This window comes from Aquarana catesbeiana, linkage group LG13, assembly GCF_042186555.1.
Source record: "Aquarana catesbeiana isolate 2022-GZ linkage group LG13, ASM4218655v1, whole genome shotgun sequence".
NCBI lineage: Eukaryota > Metazoa > Chordata > Amphibia > Anura > Ranidae > Aquarana > Aquarana catesbeiana.
In genome coordinates this window covers 201650357-201669566 of record NC_133336.1, presented here as the reverse complement: position 1 = coordinate 201669566, position 19210 = coordinate 201650357, and the positions used below count along the sequence as shown (strand labels likewise).

Genomic DNA, 19210 nt, shown 5'->3' with positions numbered 1-19210 from the left:
CACTTGAGGCAGAACAGAGGCAGGAAGAGGAGGACTTCCTTAGCTCTCAAGGCCCCCTTTATCCAGACAGTGTTCCTGCGTGCCCGCCGATCACACAGGAAGAGGACGAGGAGGAAGAGGAGGAAGAGGAGGAGGAGGAGGAGGAAGATTGTGTCAGTATGGAGGTGGAGCCTGGCACTCAGCATCAGCAGCAGTCTTTAAGGGATCAGTCCCAAGAAACACATGGACTTGTACGTGGCTGGGAGGAGGTGGCTGCGGACCATGTCGTCCTTAGTGACCCAGAGGACTCCGGACCGAATGCCTCAGCAAACCTACGCTGCATGGCCTCCCTGATCCTGCAAAGCCTGCGTAAGGATCCTCGTATTCGTGGTATCAAGGAGAAGGACCAATACTGGCTGGCAACCCTCCTTGATCCACGTTACAAGGGTAAGGTTGCGGACCTTATCTTGCCATCGCAGAGGGAGCAGAGGATGAAACATCTTCGGGAGGCCTTGCAGAAAGGTCTGTGCAACGCGTTCCCAGAGACTGGGAGGTTACAAACTCCTGTTTCTGGACAACGTGTTGCTGAGGCTTCGGTCAGTCAAAGAAGGAGCGGTGGAGAAGGTGGCCGCAGGGCTGGACTGGGATAAAAATTTGGCCCTGGAATTCATCCAGACCAGCCCACTTTAATTGTGCAAACAAGCACAAAAACAGTATATAACCTATACGCAATTGTGCAAAAAAACATAAGAGGCATAACATAAGGAGTCCTCACTAACCTCTTTTATTATTTCACTTATTCTCCTCTGTATTTTTCTCATCTTTCTCACATCACTGCGTGAAGTTGAGGGCGAACCAAGAAAGCCATTACATTGACAGGCTGCCACTGAAACCGGCCCACAGAGCCATCAGCCCACCGGGAAACTCCCTGTAGTCCCAATGGCCAGTACATGCCTGGGTGGCCGTCTGACCGATGCGTTCAGACAATTTTTTGGTCCGCAACCCCAAGGTATGATCGGTTCCAGCAACCATCGCCAGCGTCTGTTTTACATGGTGCAGGAATACCTAGGGGCAAGATCAGACTTGGACACCTTTCCCACCGAAAATCCTCTGGGTTACTGGGTCTTGAGGATGGATCACTGGCCAGAGCTTGCACAGTATGCAATTGAGCTACTGGCCTGTCCTGCATCCAGCGTTCTTTCGGAACGCACATTCAGTGCTGCTGGAGGCGTGGTAACCGATCACAGGGTGCGTCTGTCCACTGACTCGATCGATCGACTGACCTTCATAAAAATGAATGAGTCTTGGATCACCACCAGCTACCAAGCACCTGATGCTGATGTAACCGAATAATTTTTTTTGAAATCTCAGATCCCTTCAAAGACTGCCTATGCTGATGCTGAGTGACTATCCCTGAGTAATTATCCTCTTCCTCCTCAATCATCACGCTGATAGCTTGTAAGAGTATTTTTGGTTCTGGGTGCCACCACCAGTGCCTAAGGCACAATTTTTCAGCCCCTGTTTAACAGGGGCGTGTAATTACGATTTTTGATGTAATACTTTGCAGCAGGGCTCGTTCCTGCATTCCAACTAGAGTGTCTGTGAGGGGTTGCAGTGTTGTGGCACCAGCACCAGTGCCTAAGGCCCAATTTTTCAGCCCTTGTTTAACAGGGGCGTGTAATTACAATTTTTGATGCAATACTTTGCAGCAGGGCTCGTTCCTGCATTCCAACTAGAGTGTCTGTGAGGGGTTGCAGTGTTGTGGCACCAGCACCAGTGCCTAAGGCCTAATTTTTCAGCTCCTGTTCAACAGGGGCATGTAATTACAATTCTTGATCTAATATTTCACAGCAGAGCCCTGTGAGGGCTTACAGTGTTGTGGCCACAGCAACACCTAAGGCCCAAATTTCTGCTGAGTATATAGGGCAGGACCCTACTTTCAAACAACTAACTTACAAACGACTCCTACTTGCAAACGGAAGGAGACAACAGGAAGTGAGAATAAATCTACCCCTAGGAAGGGAAATTCTCTCCTGTAAGAGTTAATATGGGAAAAACATTTCTCCTTTCCACTGATGCTTTCCAATCCATTGGGACAAAAAGTGAGGTGAAATCTTCTGAAGAGGAGGAAAGACAGCAAAACAAATGTCACAGGGGTGATAACCCTTCCCTATGTTTTCCAAAAAGCTTAAAAAAGATTTTTTGGCTGGAGCTAAACACGTTAAAAATGTACCCGTTCAAAATTACAAAGAGATTCTACTTAACAACAAACCTACAGCCTGTATACTGCTGTTCAGAGTATATAGGGCCTGGTGGCCCCACACCTTTCCTTATTTTAATTTGGTTGCGGGGTTCCCCTTAATATCCATACAAGACCCAAAGGGCCTGGTAATGGACTGGGGGGTACCCATGCCGTTTGTCTCACTGATTTTCATCCATATTGCCAGGACCCGACATTACATTAAACCCGCAAGCAGTTTTAAATGAGATTTTTTCCTTTAAAAATGACATTTGGTGCAGGGACTGTTCTAAACACGGGAAACACGCGTCACTTTACAGGCATACTATAGACACCCCTCAGGTATGATATTTAAAGAAATATTTCACTTTTTTTTTTTACTTTAAGCATCATTAAAACCACTGCTCCCGAAAAAACGGCCGTTTTTAAAAGTTTTTTTTACATTGATACATGTCCCCTGGGGTAGGACCCGGGTCCCCAAACCCTTTTTAGGACAATACCATGCAAATTAGCCTTTAAAATGAGCACTTTTGATTTCGAACGTTCGAGTCCCATAGACGTCAATGGGGTTCTAACGTTCGTGCGAACTTTCGGTCCGTTCGCAGGTTCTGGTGCGAACCGAACCGGGGGGTGTTCGGCTCATCCCTAATGCCCACTGCTCAATTACTTGCATATAAGCCTTCAAAATGTGTACTTTTGATTTTTCCAGTTCGAGTCCATAGACTTCAGTGGGGTTTGTTATTCCATTCCAAGCATTTGCAATGTTCTGGTGTGAACCAAACAGGGGGTCGTTCGGCCTATTCCTAGTTATCAGCCGGTTTAGGCTGCCAATTTATTAGAAGTAGGTAGGGGAGAGACCCTACCTTTTGTGATGGAGACGTTCTGATGCCATTTACACCTGGGTCCTGACTTGACCGCCTTGTGTTTTTAGCACTGAATTCTACATGGCAGCCTTTCATATATATATATATATATATATATATATATATATATATATATATATATATATATATATTTTGTTGTACTATCCATGGTTATGCCCTTAATATTTTATTTAGTGGATGTGTACATTTTCTACTATTTGGAATGTTGAAACACCCCTGTTTGCTTTCTTTGTATATTCAGTTTGCTTACTGTCAATAAACCTTTTGTAAAAGGAAAGGTAATTTTTAATTACATTATGATTTGAGTCACAATTATATATGCTATGTTATTTTTTAATTGCTATTTTTTCCAACAAAAGTGAAGTTACTCTTTAAGGCTCAATGCACACTAGCATTTTTCATAAGCTCAAAAAAGCTAAGAAAAAACAGTTGATAAAAAATGTTGATAATAGCATTTTTGTGCCAGCTTCTAGTAGCATTTTAGTAGCTTTTAGAAGAGCATTAGCATTTTTTGCAGTACATGAAGGAAAAAAAGGCTCACAAAAAAGTTGTTAGTAGAATTTAAAAGCAGTTAGGAGCATTTGGGAGTGTTTAGGAACATTCAGTATTTTTTTCTGCTGGAAAAACACTCTACAAAATCATTATTTTTTTTTGCTCCTAGATGCTGAAGCTCAAAAAATGCTGATAAGCCTAATGAAGTGTGCATGGACACATAGGATAACACTATTTAGCTTCTTGGAGCAGAAAAATGCTAATAACTTGACATGTGCAATTAGTAATCTCCCTCCACTTAAGCCTCGTACACACGGTACGATTGTTGGTCAGCTGAGCGTCTGATTTTTGTCAAAAGGGTGTGTACCAGGACCTTGTCTTGCATACTAACGGTACACAATTATTGTGCAACAAACATGAATGTAGTGATGTACTACGAGGAATTTCAGCTCTTGAGCTCCACCCTTTGGGCCTCTTATGCTAATTTTGTGTTTGGTGAGCATTGATTCCGAGCATGCGTGTTTTTACTTTCAACTTTTCTGTGACGGATTTGTGTACTGACGATACAAAAATCTGATGTCAAACCGTTGTCCACCAAAAATTTACTAGCCTGTCATCCAATATTTGTTGGCTGAAAGTTGGACAACAATTGTCAAAAGGAGCGTACTAATGGTAAGATTTTAGGACAACAGTCTGTCAACAGACAATCGCCTGCCAACAATCATACCGTGTGTATGAGGTTTTAGTCTGGCTGCAACCATTTTAACTGTGGGCACCTGAAGCTGCTGCCTGTTCACTTCCTGGATTTACACAGAGGCACACCAACAGCTCTGCAGCCCTGCAGCTCTCATTGGCCCTTCTATGACTTATTCCCCCTCCCTTCCTGGCAAACTCTCATGAGAGGGAGAGCTGTGCATGATGTCATAAGCCTAGGCTTTTTGTCAGACAAGAAACAGGAAGTGGGCTGTAAAAGGTATTTACAGGCAAAACGATTTACCATCCAAAGTTAAAACAACAAGGGCAGAAGATTTAATAGATGGTAAGTTGAAAAAAATGACTGAAGGTCCACTTTAAGCAGACGTCCACTGCATCCTTAACAAGCCATACTCATTCACATGGGGGGAACCAGGATCTTCCCCACTGACAGCTGAAATGTAAACAAAACAATAGAACATTTAAAAAAAAAGTGTGGGGTCCCTCCTCCTTTGGGTCTGGCAGGGATTTTAAGGGGAACACCAAACCATTTATTTAAAAAAAAATCCATACCCTTATCTGAGCATGCAGGTCAGGAAAGGGGGGGATGAATGAGTGGCCACCCCCCTCCTGAACCATACCAGGCCACATGCCCTCAACATGGAGCGTGTTTAGGGGCAGGGGGCCTCTGCCCCCCACACCCCAAAGCACCTTGTACCTATGTTGATGGGAATAATGGCCTCTTTCCCACAACCCTGGGCTGTGGTTGTGGGGTTCTGCGGGCTGGGGGCTTATTGGAATCTGGAAGCCCCCTTTAACAGGGGGGCCCCAGATCCTGGTTCATGTGAATGAATATGGGGTATATAGTACCCCTCAAAAAATGTATTGACCACACTCCACAACATAGAGGATAAACAAATTGCTTTATTGAAGAGATGAACAGTTCATGACAAACACAGGTACAGACGAACCACAGCAGGAGTTGACTCGTTTCACAAATTAACTTTGCTTACCCCTACCCATTCACAAAAGTGCAAAAAGAGAATAAAGACAGTACAAAAGTTTTTGACAATTCCTTTATTAAAAAAAATAAAAAAAACAATGTCCCCCGATGTAGCTCCATCGTCAATCACGCCGCTCGCTGCAACAATGGACCCGTATAAAGAAAAAAACCTCTGGCCTTGTTGAATTCTCCGTGCCGAATGCCAGCTTCTCCACTTGACATTTCTTGAATAGCTAAGGGGCAAAGTCACTCAATGATATCAGCGGGTGACCCTGCCCCCTTACAATTTCACCAACCGATGCATGCTGGATCAGTGACATCACAAGGGGGGCAACAGGTGACGTCACCAGGTGGATCTGCCCCTTATCTATATAAGAACTGTCAAACGGCAGAGACTGCAGTAGGCAGTTAGCCTTTGTGATCACACTACATAGAAACGGCTTCATCCAGAACACACTGGGGCTGATTTACTAAAACTGAAGAGTGCAAAATCTGCTGCAGATCTGCATAGAAACCAATCAGCTTCCAGTATTTTGTATCAAAACTTAACCGAACAAGCTGAAGTTAGAAGCTGATTGGCTCCCATTCAGAGCTGCACCAGATTTTGCCCTCTCCAGTTTTAGTATATAAACCCCATTACATCCACTATATATATATATACAAGGGCTCTATAGCATAAATGGATTTGTTTTGGAAAACGTGAAAACTAACTCTTCCAATCTTCATTTTACCCCATATAAATGGAGAGAAGGTAGATTGTAACAGTCACATGCTGAATACCTGCTGTCTTAAAAAAAGTTGGCTAATGGATATTCCTAAGGGGCAATATGTGTTTGTGAGGAAGTACTGTAGTAGGGTAAAAGACTAGTGTTGGGCAAATGGTTCGGGCTGGGCAAAAGTTTGGCTCAAACATTGGCTATTCACCCATTTGGTGAACACCCATATTGGCAGGGCGTTCAACTGTTTGTTCCGCCCATCATATGTCCCACAATGCACTGCACACCGCACAATGAATTCTAAGCCCTAATTGGCTGAAGCAATAAAGGCTTTGCCCAATCAGGGCACAGAGCATTGTCAGAGCCATGATTGGAGAAAGTCATGATGACTTAGCCCAATCATGGATCATTGCTCATAGACTCACCCCACACTATAAAAGGTTCCTGCCCAGGGGAGCCATTTGCAGTGCGATGTTGGAGTGGCAAGATATAGAACATTGCGCTGTTCATTGCTACTAGCGAGTTAGTGTGCTATAGTTTGCTATTGTGATTCTGTTGTGAGAGTAGAGTGTCAGTGTAGTGTGAATATAGTGATAGTGCAACTTTAAGTGTAGTGTGTCCGTGCAGTTTTACTGTAGTGTCAGTGTAGTGTTTCCATGCAGTTTTACTGTAGTGTTAGTGTAGTGTTTCCATGCAGTTTTACTGCAGTATATTGAAGTTTGTCAGTGTAGTGTGTAAGAGAAGCTCATTTGGAACCATAAGGCCATAACATGCTCATAATTATGAGCAAAGGCTCAATGCAGAATGGGCATTAGTGCACATGTGTAAATGTATTAGCATGCACACAAAAATAAATGTGCATATGTGCATGCGCATGAGCACACACATGTACATGTACAAGTGTGTGCACGGGTGCCAAACAGCCTATTTAACTATGGCATGAACAGATTGCTGAGTGGTCTTCAGCTAGTTTCTGTCTAAATGCGCCTTGACCTTCTATATCTGCCTACCCATGCTTGACCCGGCTTGCCCTTGACCACTTGCTGCTATTAATGCATTGCCGGTCCGACAATACACATAAAAGTTCATTGATAAAAACGGCATGGGAATTCCCCACAGGGGAACCCTGAACCAAAATTAAAAAAAAATGATGTGGGGGTCCCCCTACATTCCATACCAGGCCCTTCATGTCTGGTATGGATATTAAGGGGAACCCCGGCCAAAATTTTTTAAAAAATGACGTGAGGGTCCCCCTAAATTCCATACCAGGCCCTTCAGGTCTGGTATAGATATAAAGGGGAACCCCGGACAAAATTAAAAAAAAAATGATGTGGGGGTCCCCCTAAATTCCATACCAGGCCCTTCAGGTCTGGTATGGATATTAAGGGGAACCCCGTGCCAAAATTAAAAAAAAAAATGGTGTGGGGACCCCCCAAAAATCCATACCAGACCCTTATCCGAGCACGCATCCTGGCAGGCCGCAGGAAAAGAGGGGGGGACGAGAGAGCACCCCCCCTCCTGAACCGTACCAGGCCACATGCCCTCAACATTGGGAGGGTGCTTTGGGGTAGCCCCCCCAAAACACCTTGTCCCCATGTTGATGAGGACAAAGGCCTCATCCCCACAACCCTGGCCGGTGGTTGTGGGGGTCTGCGGGCGGGGGGCTTATCGGAATCTGGAAGCCCCCTTTAACAAGAGGACCCCCGGATACCGGCCCTCCCCCCCTGTGTGAAATGGTAAGGGGGTACCCCTACCATTTCACTAAAAAACTGTCAAAAATGTTAAAAATGACAAGAGACAGTTTTTGACAATTCCTTTATTTAAATGCTTCTGCTTTCTTCTTTCTTCTTTCTTCTATCTTCCTTCATCTTCTTCTGGTTCTTCTGGTTCTTCCTCCGGTGTTCTCGTCCAGCATCTCCTCCGCGGCATCTTCTTCCCTTCTTCTCCTCGGGCCACTCAGCATCAATGGCATGGAGGGAGGCTCCCGCTCTTCTCTTCATCTTCTTCTCTTCATCTTCTTCTCTTCATCTTCTTCTCTTCATCTTCTTTTCGGGCCGCTCTGCATCCATGCATGGAGGGAGGCTCCTGCTGTGTGATGCTTCTCCTCTTCTGACGGTTCTCAAATAATGGGGGCGGGGCCACCCAGTGGCCCCACCCCCCTCTGACACACAGTGACTTGACAGGACTTCCCTGTGGCATTCCCCGTGATGCCACAGGGAAGTCCTGTCAAGTCACCGTGCATCAGAGGGGGCGGGTTCACCGGGTGGCTCTGCCCCCCGTTATTTAAGAATGTTAGAAGAGGAGAAGCGCCACACATGGGGAGCCTCCCTCCATGCATGGATGCGGAGTGGCCCGAAAAGAAGATGAAGAGAAGAAGATGAAGACAAGAAGATGAAGAGAAAAAGATGAAGAGAAGAGCGGGAGCCTCCCTCCATGCCATGGATGCAGAGCGGCCTGAGGAGAAGAAGGGAAGAAGACACCGTGGAGGAGATGCTGGACGAGAACACCGGAGGAAGAACCAGAAGAACCAGAAGAAGATGAAGGAAGATAGAAGATAGAAGAAAGAAGAAAGAAGAAGCATTTAAATAAAGGAATTGTCAAAAACTGTCTCTTGTCATTTTTAATATTTTTGACAGTTTTTTAGTGAAATGGTAGCCTTACCATTTCACACAGGGGGAGGGCCGGGATCTGGGGGTCCCCTTGTTAAAGGGGGCTTCCAGATTCTGATAAGCCCCCCACCTGCAGACCCTCACAACCACCGGCCAGGGTTGTGGGGATGAGGCCCTTGTCCTCATCAACATGGGGACAAGGTGTTTTGGGGGCTACCCCAAAGCACCCTCCCAATGTTGAGGGCATGTGGCCTGGTATGGTTCAGGAGGGGGGGCGCTCTCTCATCCCCCCTCTTTTCCTGCGGCCTGCCAGGTTGCATGCTCGGATAAGGGTCTGGTATGGATTTTTGTTGGGACTCCACGCCGTTTTTTTTTGTTTTTTTTGGCGTGGGGTTCCCCTTAATATCCATACCAGACCTGAAGGGCCTGGTATGGAATTTAGGGGAACCCCCTCACGTAATTTTTTTAAAAAATTTTGGCCGGGGTTCCCCTTAATATCCATACCAGACCTGAAGGGCCTGGTATGGAATTTAGGGGGGCCCCCACGTCATTATTTTTTTTTAAATTTTGGTTCTGGGTTCCCCTGTGGGGAATTCCCATGCCGTTTTTATCAATGAACTTCTATGTGTATTGTCGGACCGGCAATGCATTAATAGCCGCGAGTAGTTTTAAATGACTTTTTTTCCTTTGAAATGTAATTTTGCTGTCAGACTGTACTAAACACGGGAAACATGCGCCCCTTTACAGGCATACTATAGACACCCCCCAGCTACGAAATTTAAAGGGATATTACACTTTTATTGTTTCACTTTAAGCATTATTAAAATCACTGCTCCTGAAAAAACGTCAGTTTTTAAAACTTTTTTTTGCATTGATCCTTGTCCCCTGGAGCAGGACCCGGGTCCCCAAACACTTTTTATGACAATAACTTGCATATAAGCCTTTAAAATTAGCACTTTTGATTATTCATGTTTGTGTCCCATAGACTTTAATGGTGTTCGCGTGTTCGAACACATTTTTTGCCTGTTCGCATGTACTGGTGCGAACCGGACAGGGGGGTGTTCGGCTCATCCCTAATAATCAGCATATAAAAAATTAGTGCAGCAATATTAGTACAAATCGTCAAAGTCCAAATAAAGAACAGTAATAATAAAATCTTCTCCACACCATAAGATCAAATCCTCCACCATGATGTTCAGAGGAAATCCCAAAGTACAATGGTGTCACTTTTTGTCAATGAAGTTTCCATAGCATGAGTGAGACTTCTGTGACCATCAAAGTGAATCCCCGCAACTGAATCCAAGACTTAGCAGAAGGTTGGAGGTGAAAGCCTAGAAGTCAGTGTGAGTGTGTATGGTCCAATCCCCATACAGGAATAATGAATGGATCACACCACCTCATCCACTTCTCATGTCACATTTAGTAATTGGAATCCACAAAAAGAGAAAACTTCCAGGATATCTAATTCTCATCACACACATTACAGTCTGATTGTACAATCTCTGTTCGATCTTCCAACAAGTATGTAGTAGGGATGGGCGGAACACCCCCTCCCTGTTCGGTTTGCACCAGAACATGCGAACAGGCAAAAAATTTGTTTGAACACACGAACATCATTAACCGCTTGCCGCCCGCCGGCTGTCATATGACGGCCAGGCAGCGCAGCTCTCATTCTGGGAGGCCGTCATATGATGCCCTCGCCTTCCCGACCCACCAGGGGGTGCGCGTGTGCCACCAACAGCAATCACACGTGCGTGCCATGTCACTGGGGACCCAATGCACGTGCCCGGTGGCTGCGCCCAGTAACACAGCAGGACTGTGGATCTGTGTGTGTAAACTAGGGATGAGCTTCATGTTTGAGTCGAACCCACGTTCGACTCGAACATCGTGTGTTCGGCCATTCGCCGAATTACGAACGATATGGGCCGTTCGCGCCAAATTCAAGTGGCAGGTCATGGCCCATAATTCACGGCGGCATTGCAATGAATTGCTGGCTGATGATTGGCCAAGCATGCACTATGACCCGCATGCTTGGCCAACCACAGCGCCATCTGTACAGAGAGCCGTAATTGGCCAAAGCCACAGTGGCTTTGGCCAATTATGGCTCAGGGGGTTTAGTACATGCCCCACACTATATAAGGCCGCCTGCACATCGGCCCTGTGTAGTGTGTCCCGGCATTGAGAGACAGAGACAGAGAGACAGTGTCATTTGATTTAAGTTAGATAGATTAGGCAGGACAGTCAGTCAGTTAGCTGCACTTACAGTGTATTGTGTATATATATATATATACATCTTAGGTGTTTGTATATATATATATATATATATATATATATATATATATACATTGTATTCAGTTTAGCTAGATCCGTTCCTGTTATTCTCTTCCTACTACTGACAGGCAGGTGTTTTTACAGTATTTACAGCTACTTGAAGAAAATTGCTGGTGTTCTTCTGATCCTATTAGTCCTATTAGCTACAGTATTTACAGTTAGTGTAGTGCGTCCTCTGCACAGTGTGCACCTAAAGCTACCTGAAGAAAATTTGTGGTGTCCTTCTGATCCTATTAGTACAGTACCGCAGGCAGCTGCAGTATTTACAAGTTAGTGTAGTGCATCCTCTGCACAGTGTGCACCTAAAGCTACCTGAAGCAAATTAGTGGTGTTCTTCTGATCCTATTGATACCACAGGCAGGCAGCTACAGTATTTACAGTTAGTGTACTGTGTCCTCTGCACAGTGTGCACCTAAAGCTACCTGAAGAAAATTGGTGGTGTTCTTCTGATCCTATATTAATACCACAGGCAGGCAGCTACAGTATTTACAGTTAGTGTAGTGCGTCCTCTACACAGTGTGCACCTAAAGCTACCTGGAGACAATTGCTGTTGTTCTGCTCCTATTAATACCACAGGCAGGCAGCTACAGTATTTACAAATAGTGCACTGTGTAATCTGCACAGTGTGCACCTAAAGCTACCTGAAGAAAATTAGTGGTGTTCTTCTGATCCTATTAATACCACAGGCAGCTACAGTATTTACAGTTAGTGTACTGTGTCCTCTGCACAGTGTGCACCTGAAGCTACCTGAAGAAAATTAGTGGTGTTCTTCTGATCCTATTAATACCACAGGCAGGCAGCTACAGTATTTACAGTTAGTGTACTGTGTCCTCTGCACAGTGTGCACCTAAAGCTACCTGAAGACAATTGCTGTTGTTATAATCCTGTTTTTTTTTCTTTTTTTAAAGCGGTGTTCCGGACAAATGTATACTTTTTAAATAAAAATACCCCTATAATACACAAGCTACCCGTGTATAGTCATATGATGTCCACAGATGGGATCTCCCATCCTGGGTGGACATCATATGACGGCCTCGGGTTCCCGGCCATCTAGGGGGCGCGCGCGTGCCGCGTTGCTCAGGACCCGGTGCATGTGCCCGGCGTCCGCGATGTCCGCCAGGCACCCGCGATTGCCCATTAACCGGGCCGGACCGTGGATCTGTGTGTGTAAACACACAGATCCACGTCCTGTCAGCTCAGAGGAGAGCGATCTGTGTTCCCAGAACAGCGGAACACTGATCGGTCTCCTCCCCTTGTACGTCCCCGCCCCCTACAGTTAGAAGCATTCTCTAGGAAACACATTTAACCCCTTGTGTCCTCCTAGTGGTTAACCCCTTCCCTGCCTGTTACATTTACACAGTAATTAATGCAACTTTATAGCATTGATCGCTGTATAAATGTGAATGGTCCCAAAAATGTGTCAAAAGTGTCCGATGTGTCCGCCATAATGTCGCAGTCACGAAAAAAAATGGCAATCGCCGCTATTACTAGTAAAAAAAATAAATAAATATTTTTTTTTTAAATGCCATAAATCTATCCCGTATTTTTTAGACGCTATAACTTTTGCGCAAACCAATCAATATACGCTTATTGTGATTTTTTTTACCAAAAATATGTAGAAGAATACGTATCGGCCGAAACTGAGGAAAAAATTATTTAAAAAAAAAAAATTGGGATATTTATTATAGCAAAAAGTAAAAAATATTGTGTTTTTTTCAAAATTGTCGCTCTTCTTTTGTTTATAGCGCAAAAAATAAAAACCGCAGAGGTAATCAAATACCACCAAAAGAAAGCTCTATTTGTGGGAAAAAAAGTGCGTCAATTTTGTTTGGGTACAACATCGCACGACCGTGCAATTGTCGTCTAAAATGCGACAGCGCTGAAAACTAAAAATTGGTCTGGGAAGGAAGGGGGTGAAAATGCCCTGTATTGAACCGGTTAATGTATTCTAGTAAAGCTAGTCTGTAAACTAAGGTCCGTTTTGTTAGTTTATAGCATTCGTTTGTTATTTTATAAACTTCCAGCAGGCCGTGGCCATCCTAAGTGTGGGCATCTGAAGCCAGACTGTATTTCTTCCTGGATCTCATCCTTGTAGATCTCGCACATGCTCAGTGCAGCACAAGCAGTGTGATAGGTTTCAGGTCAGGTTTCCATAGCTATGGCAGTGTCAGAGGAAGTTACTGCCCCTTAGCTATGCAAACCTCTCCCCCCTTCCTCCCTCCAGGAATAAGGAAATAAATTACAATTGCATTATTTCCTGCATTGCCTAGCTGCTAATGGCGTAGACCAAGTAAAGATGAATTTCTATGACATCACATCGTCCCAAAAAAATTGCATCACAACAACCTCCGCAAATCGCATCACAACACCCCCGCAAATCGTATCAAAACACCCCCAGCAAATTGCATCACATTGCCCCCAGCAAATCGCATCATACAGCTCCCCCAAATCGCATCACAACACCCCCCACAAATTGCATCACAACACCCCCACAAATCGCATAACATAGCCCCCCACAAATCGTATCACAACATTCCCCACAAATGGCATCACATCGCTCCCTGCAAATCGCATCACAACACCCCCCACAAATCGCATTACATAGCCCCCTGCAAATTGCTTCACAACACCCCCCGCAAATGGCATCACATCACTCCCCGCAAATTGCATCATAACACCCCCCACAAATCGCATCGCATTGCCCCCAGCAAAGTGTATCACAACACCCATCACATGCCCCCATCAAAACTGCCCCATCCTATTGCCACCATCAAAACTGCCCCATCAGAATTGACCCATCAAAACTGCCCCCATTAAAACTGCCCCATCATATTGCCCCCATCAAAACTGCCCCATCAAAATTGCCCCCATCATATTGCCACCATCAAAACTGCCCCATCATATTGCCACCATCAAAACTGCCCCATCAAAATTGCCCCCATCAGAATTGCCCCATCAAAACTGCCCCATCATATTGCCACCATCAGAATTGCCCCATCAAAACTGCCCCATCATATTGCCACCATCAAAACTGCCCCATCAAAATTGCCCCCATCAGAAATGCCCCATCAAAATTGCCCCATCAGAATTGCCCCATCACAACTTCCCCCATAAAAACTGCCCCATCATATTGCCACCATCAGAATTGCCCCATCAAAACTGCCCCATCATATTGCCCCCATCAAAACTGCCCCATCAAAATTGCCCACATCAGAATTGCCCCATAAATACTGCCCCATCAAAACTGCACCATCATATTGCCACCATCAAAACTGCCCCATCATATTGCCACCATCAAAACTGCCCCATAATTTTTCCCCTATCAAAACTGCCCCCATCAAAACTGCCCCATCAGAATTGCCAACATCAAAACTGCCCCATCAGAATTGCCCCACCAAAACTACCCAATCATATTGCCACCATAAAAAATTGCCCCATCAAAATTGCCCCCATCAGAATTGCCCCATCAAAACTGCCCCCATCAAAACTGCCCCATCATATTGCCACCATCAAAACTGCCCCATCAAAATTGCTCCCATCAGAATTGCCCCATCATATTGCCCCATCAAAATTTCCCCCATCAGAATTCCCTAATCAAAACTGCCCCCATCAAAACTGCCCCATCATATTGCCACCATCAAAACTGCCCCATTATTTTTCCCCTATCAAAACTGCCCCATCAGAATTGCCAACATCAAAACTGCCCCATCAGAATTGCCCCACCAAAACTACCCAATCATATTGCCACCATTAAAATTGCCCCATCAAAATTGCCCCCATCAGAATTGCCCCATCAAAACTGCCCCATCAAAACTGCCCTATCAGACAAAAAAAAAATCCCAAGAAATTCTTTAAGTATGTAAACAGTAAAAAAGGGAGGACAGACCATATTGGCCCCATAAAGAATGAGGAAGGACATCTGGTTACAAAGGATGGGGAGATGGCGAAGGTATTGAATTTATTCTTCTCCTCAGTCTTAACGAGTGAATCGGGGGGCTTCAGTAACCAAAACTGCAGTGTTTATCCTCATGACACAACACAGGAAGCACCTCCATGGTTAACAGAGGACGGAATTAAAATTAGACTTGAGAAACTTAACATTAATAAATCACCGGGACCAGATGGCTTGCATCCGAGGGTAATTAGGGAACTCAGTCAAGTGATTGCCAGACCGTTGTTCCTAATTTTTACAGACAGTCTACTGACTGGAATGGTACCAGCTGATTGGAGAAAAGCCAATGTAGCACCTATATTTAAAAAGGGCCCAAAATACATCCCTGGGAATTACAGACCAGTTAGCCTAACATCGATAGTATGTAAACTCTTGGAGGGGATGATAAGGGACTATATACAGGATTTTAGTAATACGAACGATATCATTAGCAGTAATCAGCATGGATTCATGAAGAATCGTTCTTGCCAAACCAATCTATTAACCTTCTATGAGGAGGTGAGTTGCCATCTATATAAAGGAAGGCCCGTAGACGTGGTGTATCTGGATTTTGCAAAAGCATTTGACACAGTTCCCCATAAACGTTTACTGTACAAAATAAGGTCCGTTGGCATGGACCATAGGGTGAGTACATGGATTGAAAACTGGCTACAAGGGCGTGTTCAGAGGGTGGTGATAAATGGGGAGTACTCAGAATGGTCAGGGGTGGGTAGTGGGGTTCCCCAGGGTTCTGTGCTGGGACCAATCCTATTTAGTTTGTTCATAAACGATCTGGAGGATGGGATAAACAGTTCAATCTCTGTATTTGCAGATGATACTAAGCTAAGCAGGGCAATAACTTCTCAGCAGGACGTGGAAACCTTGCAAAAAGACCTGAACAAATTAATGGGGTGGGCGACTACATGGCAAATGAGGTTCAATGTAGAAAAATGTAAAATAATGCATTTAGGTGGCAAAAATATGAATGCAATCTATACACTGGGGGGAGAACCTCTGGGGGAATCTAGGATGGAAAAGGACCTGGGGGTCCTAGTAGATGATAGGCTCAGCAATGGCAGGCAATGCCAAGCTGCTGCTAACAAAGCAAACAGAATATTGGCATGCATTAAAAGGGGGATCAACTCCAGAGATAAAACAATAATTCTCCCGCTCTACAAGACTCTGGTCCGGCCGCACCTAGAGTATGTGGTCCAGTTCTGGGCACCAGTCCTCAGGAAGGATGTACTGGAAATGGAGCGAGTACAAAGAAGGGCAACAAAGCTAATAAAGGGTCTGGAGGATCTTAGTTATGAGGAAAGGTTGCAAGCACTGAACTTATTCTCTCTGGAGAACAGACGCTTGAGAGGGGATATGATTTCAATTTACAAATACCGGACTGGTGACCCCACAATAGGGATAAAACTTTTTCGCAGAAGAGAGTTTAATAAGACTCGTGGCCACTCATTAAAATTAGAAGAAAAGAGGTTTAACCTTAAACTACGTAGAGGGTTCTTTACTGTAAGAGCAGCAAGGATGTGGAATTCCCTTCCACAGGCGGTGGTCTCAGCAGGAAGCATTGATAGCTTCAAGAAACTATTAGATAAGCACCTGAATGACCACAACATACAGGGATATACAATGCAATACTGACACATAATCACACACATAGGTTGGACTTGATGGACTTGTGTCTTTTTTCAACCTCACCTACAATGTAACTATGTAACTTGCCCTATCAAAACTGCCCCCATCAAAACTGCCCCATCATATTGCCACCATCAAAACTGCCCCATCAAAATTGCTCCCATCAGAATTGCCCCATCTAAAACTGCCCCATCATATTGCCCCATCAAAACTGCCACCATCAAAACTGCCCCATCAAAATTGCCCCCATCAGAATTGCCCCATCAAAACTACCCCATCATATTGCCACCATCAAAACTGCCCCATCATATTGCCCCCATCAAAACTGTCTCATCAGAATTGCCCCATCAAAACTGCCCCCATCAAGACTGCCCCGTCATATTGCCTCATCAAAACTGCCCCCATCAAAACTGCCCCGTCATATTGCCCCAAAAAACTTCCCCATCATTTTCTTCTATTATAAATCAGTACATGGTGTGTCTGTCCCCTCCCCCGGGCTCTGTATGTCATCAGAGCTGAGATGCTCCAGCCGCCTCCCCCACCGCCCATCACTGTGTATAATAAGCTTTGGTAACCATGGCAACAAAAGCCTGGTTGCCCTTATTTAAAATGGCGCTGGCTGCTTTGCGTCGCGTCATTTCCGGTTTTGAAATAACGCAATGCTACGGCCCAGCGATGCCTATTGTCTCCTGGAATTGATGACACACATAACCCAGAAAGCATTGCAGAGAGGGAAGGAAATGCTGGGCCGTGGTCGAGGACAGGAAGTGCCAACTACTATACAGTATATAAGAGTGAGTTTAAGGGGAAAAATATGCCAATTCTTTATCAGCACACACAGCGACTTTGGAGGGAAATTACTTTAAAATATGGGTGGAGCTGCACTTTAAGATCCCGTTGTCACCGGCCCACTAGGGCACGAAAAGTGCAGCTAAATCACCACTAAAGCACCGCAAAAATGACCAGCGATTTAGGGCTGTTTTATCGGCTCTGCAGTGTGAACGGGGTCTTACTACACAAGTCACTGTATGGTGATTGGAGATGGAAGTAGTGGTGAATGGGTTGTAGGAAATCCGCTTTTACACATTTATGAACTTTCTCTTGATGTTTGTAATTTTATAAGATAACTTTGTTGCCCTTCATGTTTATGTATTTTTGTACATTATATGTTATATAGATTGAAGTATCTGTGAATAGATTGGAGGAGATCTGCCCTTCCTCACATGTATGAAAGTGTATTTTTGTAGCGAATGTAATTGTTATATCTGATCGCTATTGGTGGAATTATCACATCTAGTATAATATGGAAGACTGCAGCACTAGTATATAACATTCACACAATATAAATGTGACAATAGAACAATAAAAGTGAGACTCCTCATCACAAAACTCCCTATAAGTGTATATATAACAATGGTATGGAGACTATTCCACTGATAACTAATGAAGAGAATTTATAATCAGCAGATATAAAATTAGTGCAGCAATATTAGTACAACATTTTCAAAAAAGGTCCAAATAAAGAACGGTAATAATAAAATCTTCTCCACACCATAAGATCAAATCCTCCACCATGATGTTCTAAGGAAATCCCAAAGTACAATAGTGTCACTTTTAGTCAATGAAGTTTCCACAACATGAGTGAGACTTCTGTGACCATCAAAGTGAATCTCCACAACTGAATCCAAGACTTAGCAGAAGGTTGGAGGTGAAAGCCTAGAGGACAGTGTGAGTGTGTATGGTCCAATCCCCATACAGGAATAATGAATGGATCACACCACCTCATCCACTTCTTATGTCACATTTAGTAATTGGGGTCCACAAAAAGAGAAATCCTCCAATAGTGTAGATGATAGATCGTCTTTTATAAAGTGATCTCATATTAATGATTCCAATAAAGATAAATGAGTTCCATTCATGTAGAGAATAGTTAAATTCATTCCTGGGGGAGAAATTCATTTTCTTCTGGTAACATTCTTCTCTTCTACAGATTGGGGAATAATTACCTGACAGACAGTTCCTGCCCCCACCTGGCATCTGGAATAAGAAATAACCAGACACTGAGGACACTGATCCTTTCTGGGAACTATCTGGAGGGTCCTCATTTCAGGGATCTCATGGAAGCTCTGACAACAAGCCAGATAGAGGAATTACAGTGAGTATAACAGGACTGACTGACACAATAATATTCTTGCGCAGTTTTATATCTAAACCACATAAATAATAAAGAAATATGAGAATGTAATCAAATTCCATCTTTAGACTCCATAAGGCTCCATGCACACTGGGCTTAAAAAAATGTCAGTTCCCTTGGCAGAAAAAACTTTCATATAGAGAGTTTATTGTACAAAGTTTAGATGAGTTTAGGAGAGTTTAGCATTTTTCTGCCAGAAAGCTCCAATCGGAAACACGAACCAGAAGGTTTTTTTCCTGCCTCTAAACGTTGAGCTCACAATATGTCTGTAATCATCCCAATGTGTATGGAGACATAGGAGAACATGGAGCTGCTTCTACAGGCAGAGTACAAAACTCCTGTAGTAGCAGCAATGTATTAAGCCAGTGAGCATGGAGCCTAAATATCCAATACTGTACTATTACACTAGACTACCAAAATTATTAGGACACCTGCCTTTACACATACATGAACTTTAATGACATCCCAGTCTTAGTCCATATTGTTCAATATTGA

The 19210-nt window shown here is 44.2% G+C and overlaps 2 protein-coding genes across 4 annotated transcripts in view; both read left to right on the top strand.

The window, feature by feature from the left end:
* Positions 1-18680, top strand: part of LOC141117538 (NACHT, LRR and PYD domains-containing protein 3-like) — a 215874-nt gene extending 197194 nt beyond the window's left edge. The window contains exon 3 of the mRNA XM_073610438.1: positions 18512-18680. Within this exon, the coding sequence (XP_073466539.1) occupies positions 18512-18680 (169 nt within the window). The remainder of the gene's footprint in view (positions 1-18511) is intronic.
* Positions 1-19210, top strand: part of LOC141117699 (NACHT, LRR and PYD domains-containing protein 3-like) — a 2363088-nt gene that overhangs the window by 1747235 nt on the left and 596643 nt on the right. The gene's annotated exons all lie outside the window — the stretch shown is intronic.